Genomic DNA, 6000 nt, shown 5'->3' with positions numbered 1-6000 from the left:
ACTCTTTTCCTAAAAAAATAAAATATTTTCAGCCTCTAGTGCACGTCACTCTGAGTGCTAAAAGCATGCTCCCAGTGCTGTCGGACATCACTGCCATTGACAGCCAGGAAAAACAAGAGAGATTCCCGTTGGACACACAACTTAATGTTCTGTCCTCCTTCAACAACTACAGTCAAAGTGCCCTTGAGCAAGGCTCTATAACTCCTAATTGCTCCAGTGGAGCAGCCAACAGTAAACTGTAGTACCTGTCAACCCCTAGGTGTGTGTGTGTGTGTGTGTGAGTGAGTGAAAGTGTTTAACCCTTCGTCCACCTGCGACTATCCTCCCCCAGGCTGGTACTGCAAATAAGTTCTTAGTCAACTTGCCTGATTGAATAAGGGTTAAAAAGAAGGGTCTCTGCTGTATGGTTAAGAGGGGAGCAGGAACAGGTGGTGCAGAGCCGGTGCAGCCTCTATGCCTTCAGGGACATTCCAGCCTGGGTTCGCACTACCCAGAAGACCCTTGATGGTTCCTGGACCTCCCAGCACATAGCAGGGTGCAGCATGCACACGCACAGCCTCTGCCTCATGGGGTAACCTCTGCTGAGACTAATGGTCTATGAGGCGTTGATAATACTGTCCTTCAAAGTGACTGTCAAGTGTGATCTGCTCAAAAGAGTGGAACCAGAGGAGTCGAACATGAGCATTAACATACCTTAGAGGTGGACCAACATATAGCCATGCTCACGCAGTAGAAATAGCACTTGTAAAAATGTTTGTCCTTAGAACAAAACAAGTGATTTGATTGCATTCCCACATTTTAGAAAGCTGTGTTTGCAGGTTGAGTCCAATCTAAGTGTGTGAATGCTGATTGCCTGATTAATGAAAGCATTGTTCTCGCCTCCTGCAGAGACATTTCTGGGAAAAACAACCATGCAAACCACGCACAGAAACTGAGTGTTGATACGGAATTTTTTAATACTAAGTACAATACAGAAAATCAGTGGTCATCAAAAGAAAACAAACAAAAACAAACAAACAAAAAAAACGTGTCTTTTGTGCCCTTGTCATGTCAGGCAGGAGAAAGTGAGAGAGCGACACATGAAACATGAGTTAAGACAGAGAAATCATTCTAGTCTCGAGAAAAGAGACAATGGTCATCTCCAGCTGATGATGATGATGGTGAAGAGGGGTCACTCAGAAGGCTTTTAAAGTGCAGAGGATGCTCCGTAGGGACCACAGTGCACCGTCCATCCCTTTTACTTTCTCAAGCAAATTGCAGCTCCATGCACTGCAGAATCCAGACAGTGTCTTTTCGGTGAAAATGTACATTCAGTCAAGACGCCCCGGTCATCACAGCTGCTTCAGACATCTTTAAAACAGTCTACTACATCCATCTCAAGGAAGAGCTTCCCAGATACTAAGGAAATACACCCTTCCGTTTCCAAAGATTTTAATGGCTGATAAAGTCACCGAGTCATGATGTGTTTGGTATACATGAAGTTTGAGAGCGAGCTTCAGAGGCGTCCAGTACGCTGTGTGTATATGTGTGTGTGTGTGTGGTGAAAGAGTGAACCTTTGGTCCTCTTCACTTGGTCTGGGAGAGCCTGGCAAGGTTGGCCTGGCGGAAGGCCGCTCGGTCCCTCATCTCCAACACGCAGTCCCTCACCATCTCCACGAACATGGAGGGCCACAGCTTGTGCAGGGCCTCGCCCTTCAGGTTGGTGTCCGACGCCCTCTGGACCAGCTCCTGCAGGTACTGCTCTGTCATGGCAGCCCGCTCCGACGACTCCACAGCGCCCTCCTGTGAGGAAAGTAAAAGAACATGGGTGCACTTGATTTGGTTTGACTGATTGTTATGATTACATCGAGGGGAGGTGGCGTGGTAGGCAAATCACAGTAGGAAAGAGTGAGCCTTCTGGAGGTGTCGTAGGCCAAATTCAATGAAACATCTGTGATGGGAGGTGCACTCACACACTGCATTTAGATTAGGTGGTGCTGCCTGTCTGATGGTCCAGTAGATTTATAACGGCATAGCCTGATGTCCTTAGTACATCATTCTATTGACATCTGAACTGGGCTTCTGTATGAATACTCACTCTGGATTACGCAAAAAAGGATTACAACATCAAATTCTGTGTATTTCTAAATGTTTTCCAAGAGACTTATAGTGAATAAGTAAAGATACAATTTATAATGTACAGTCCAAGGAGTGTCCTTCCCTGAAGAAAAAGGGTTGTGATAAACTTAGCAATATTTTGAAGTATGCACTGATGGGAACAGTTCTCAGCAACAGAAAACTAAATGAGACCCAGCACCAAGAGTCATTTTAAATGGCAACAAAAAGTTACAATGTAATCACTGAATCACTGCCCTGTCACTGTACATAATGTTGCACATAACCATTATTCAAAAAGTTGCCCTATGTAACTATGCCATAAGAGGATTTGGCGTGCCCAGCCTAGCAGCAGTAATCCTGGTGCATTAATATTCATTTACATTGTGGCGAGTGACTAACGATGACTGCACAGGTACAATGGGGGTTCATTGTCTTGCTCAACGGCACTTCAACAGGCCATGCGGGCTGCTGGTGGACACATTGGCTGATGTGGGAATCAAACTGGTGACTTTTCAGTCACAGGACAGTCTCTGTAACCACTACGTTATTGTGCCAAAGAGCGCTGACCTCGGGGCTGTCTGCGCTGCAGTCTCGGCTGGGGTAGTTGAACAGCGCTCTGCTCAGGCCTTCTCCCAGGAGCTTCCCGTTGTCCCGCAGCTCCTCTGGACTCAGCCCCGCCCGCCGGCCACGCCCCTCCAGCAGGAACTGCAGCTGACGCTTCCTGCAGGGGGGAGAGAGAGAGAGAGGGAGAGAGACAGACAGACAGACAGCAAGTGAGTAACAACAAAGTAATAAGGTGAGTTATTTTGGGCATCAAACAACACTGCCATACCTTAATACTGTAAAAAGCATAGTGTGGTCGCACACTAAACTCTCACTGCATGACATTATCTAGGACAGTGGTTCCCAACCCAGTCCTCAAGGACCCCCTGTCCTGCAAGTTTTTATTCCATCTTTACTCTTACACACCTGATCCCAATGGGGCCTACACACTTTCATGCTGCTCTGTTCAGGTAGATCTGTCTCTACCAATCAGCATTAAGACCTTAACTGGATCAGGTGCGCAAGAGTAGAGCTGGAACCAATACTTGCAGGAAAAGGGGTCCTTGAGGACTGGGTTGGGAAACACTGATCTAGGACACCAACATTTCAGCAAAAAGGCTTCATCATCTCATCGCTACACTTTAGGTTTTACGGATTCTGTTTTTGCCTTGGCACCTATGCTTGGGTGTGCGCTCTTCTCTATCTTTTCATACCTTAATACTGTGTCACAGTACACATTTTCCAGAAACAGTGTAATTACATTCACTCCCTTTTCACCATTAAGATATCCATCAAGACTGATAGTGGATACAGCGCTGACAGCACAGAGGATGCGCCAGCATGAAATTCTTTGGAAAAGACAACATCAGTCATGACATGACAGCAATCCAACTGCCGCCAACTTAAATCTGAATAATCTTAAATCTTAATAAATGTATGCTTTTCCCAATGTTTTTTCACTCTCATCTCTAGCCATATGCAGCAGCAGGATGTGTACAGATGTAAAAGGAGTTGAGGACATTAAAACAAGGATGTAAGCTACATCAAATGCTGCTGTCTATCAGTATTAAATCTCATGCGATACAGTACTGCACCAACATGTTCCACACATCAGTGCCAGAATGCTGAAACAGTTCTTTTAGACGAGGCTGGAGGCAAAAATTCCATATCATAAGATAGTTTGTAAGTGTGTGTGTGTGTGTGTGTGTGTGTGTACGTGTGTGTGCATGTGCATGTGGGCGTAACAGGCATTTATGTGTGTCATTTGCACATCTTTCTAAGTCTCAAGGTAAAAACAAACTTGAGAAAAGTAGGTGGACATGCGCGCGTGTGTGTGTGTGTGCGTGTGTGTGTGTACCTGTACGTGTTTGTGTGGATGCATCCATGTATGCGTGTGCATGTGTGTGATTCATCATTGGGCATTGGAAAAACTGAGTGGTGTGTATCCATCAAAGAAATCCTTTTCACTACGTAGAGTGTAGACATCCCCTATAGAGAACACAGCACAGGATGACTCAGCCATATCGCTCCAGTGTGAACAATGTGCAATGTAGCATTGCTGTCTGATGAAAACCTTGTAACACTACTTGTAGTTCATTGTTCCATTTTGGATTTGAATTGAAGGTTTACATAATCCTTCAGGTTATTAATCCTTAATCCTTTAGATTGAATTTTACAAACACAGAGTTTATGGAAATTGTTCAAAGGCCTGGTTTTCATATAATAGCTGCCTTTTTGGAGATAGAAGGTTTTCATGCAACAGCGGCAGTAAGTATTGCCAACAGCCTCTTTCAGAAACACTGCAGCACACAAAGCCATGTGATCCACCTCACAGGAGCATGTGTCCACACCTAAATGTGAGTCAAAATCTCACAGCTAAAGATTACACACAGCATGTATCGCACCCATTTTCATTTATATAAATGTTCCTTTTGCTACTCCTTAATCACCAACTGATATAATACTGATTCAACCTATTCCCAGTTAATGAAAGCTTTGCTACATTTACTGTTCTAAACAACCGGTGTCTGGTGGGTTTTTCCCGGGAGAAATCCTCTTTATGTTTCCGGTAGCAGCAACAGTGTTTGTTTGGAATAAACAGAAGAAGCACTGGGTAGTTAGTATGAGCAGCGATAGCCACCATGGCTGCACAGACAAAGAAAAAAGCGCAACCTACAGAAACTGAAACATCATTAACAGAAAATGTGTGGAAAAAGACGTCACTGTACTGGACACACAGTTTGATTGAGTGAAGTGAAGGGAAGTGCAGAGTAAAAACACCCCAGCTTAGCTGCTTAGCATGACAGCTTAACACCATAGACATTGCCAAAAAAAACAACAAAAAATAAAACGAGGGCAGATTAACACTATAACCCCAAGCACCATTGCTACATAAAATCACAAAGGAAACAGTGATTCTCCATCTGTCAGGAGATTCTCTTGGCCAAATTCTCTAGGACCAAACCACACTGAGGAGATAGTGAATGCACTGAGGCAGGGAGAGAATAGCTGACATGGTGTTTATTACAAGCGCACACATCACTGAGAGGGAAAGCGTAGCATTGCAAAGCGTTTTGGTGTTCTCATTTGGGATAACAAGGCTGTGAATTCCATCAGGATGCTCAACCAGATAGTGTATGGTAATGTGTTCTCACTGCTGCCCAAAGGTATGCTGGCCCCCACAGAGGACCCCCATTCACACACGGCATTCACACACCACGCACACACATACACTGTACATAATATATGTACAGTATGCATGTGCAGTACCCATACACATCACATCAGTAAATGAAAATGCAAGGGCACACAGCAACCCCTGCAGAGCAGGTCAGAAATATAGTAGTATGGTACAGTACATTCATTGCAGACATATCATAGCATATGACATTTGGTGCATGTTATGATACACCAACTCATAAAGCATGAATATCAAAGACTGCATCATTTAGTATCTGTCATTTCCGCTCTCTTTTGTGGTGAGGTGATTTTATAAGCTCATTTTTTGTGTTCCCTGCACACTGGAAATGGTTTTCTTCTCTCTTTTTCCAGTGTTTTTGTCATTTGTACAAATAAACTAAAAATAAGATACTAAGAATGGATTGACAAATAAAAGGTCAGAGTTCACAATAGTTTCAATAACAAAAAGAGACATTTGACTACGAAGGCGTAGCCTTTGCACATGCAGGTCACAGCAATTAAGACTTCTGCACTGATGTGAAAATAATGAGCAGCCCCGGGCTGCTGCGTATTATCTGTCCAGAATAGGAAATGTAAGTCAGGGTGAGGCGCAGCACAGAGCCAGTTGTCCTTTTGTTTGCCAGCTGATTTTCAACAGCATTCAGATGGGGCAGTCGAGGG

General features: G+C 44.2%; 1 protein-coding gene across 1 annotated transcript in view; it reads right to left on the bottom strand.

Moving 5' to 3' along the window:
* Positions 1-1032: 1032 nt before the first annotated feature.
* Positions 1033-6000, bottom strand: part of LOC139655818 (leucine-rich repeat-containing protein 49) — a 42193-nt gene continuing 37225 nt past the window's right edge. Inside the window, exons 16-17 of the mRNA XM_071533186.1 lie at positions 2665-2818; positions 1033-1782 (exon numbers count right to left, since the gene is read on the bottom strand). Coding sequence (XP_071389287.1) covers positions 1567-1782; positions 2665-2818 — 370 coding nt within the window. The 3' untranslated portion in view covers positions 1033-1566. The remainder of the gene's footprint in view (positions 1783-2664; positions 2819-6000) is intronic.

The sequence above is a fragment of the Centroberyx affinis genome, unplaced genomic scaffold (genome assembly GCF_046629955.1).
Source record: "Centroberyx affinis isolate AG114_WGS23_722 - 3 ecotype Tasmania unplaced genomic scaffold, CSIRO-AGI_Caff_v1 ptg002337l_1, whole genome shotgun sequence".
Lineage (NCBI taxonomy): Eukaryota > Metazoa > Chordata > Actinopteri > Beryciformes > Berycidae > Centroberyx > Centroberyx affinis.
The sequence above is the reverse complement of the archived record's forward strand: the minus strand, read 5'-3'. Positions and strand labels throughout refer to the sequence as shown.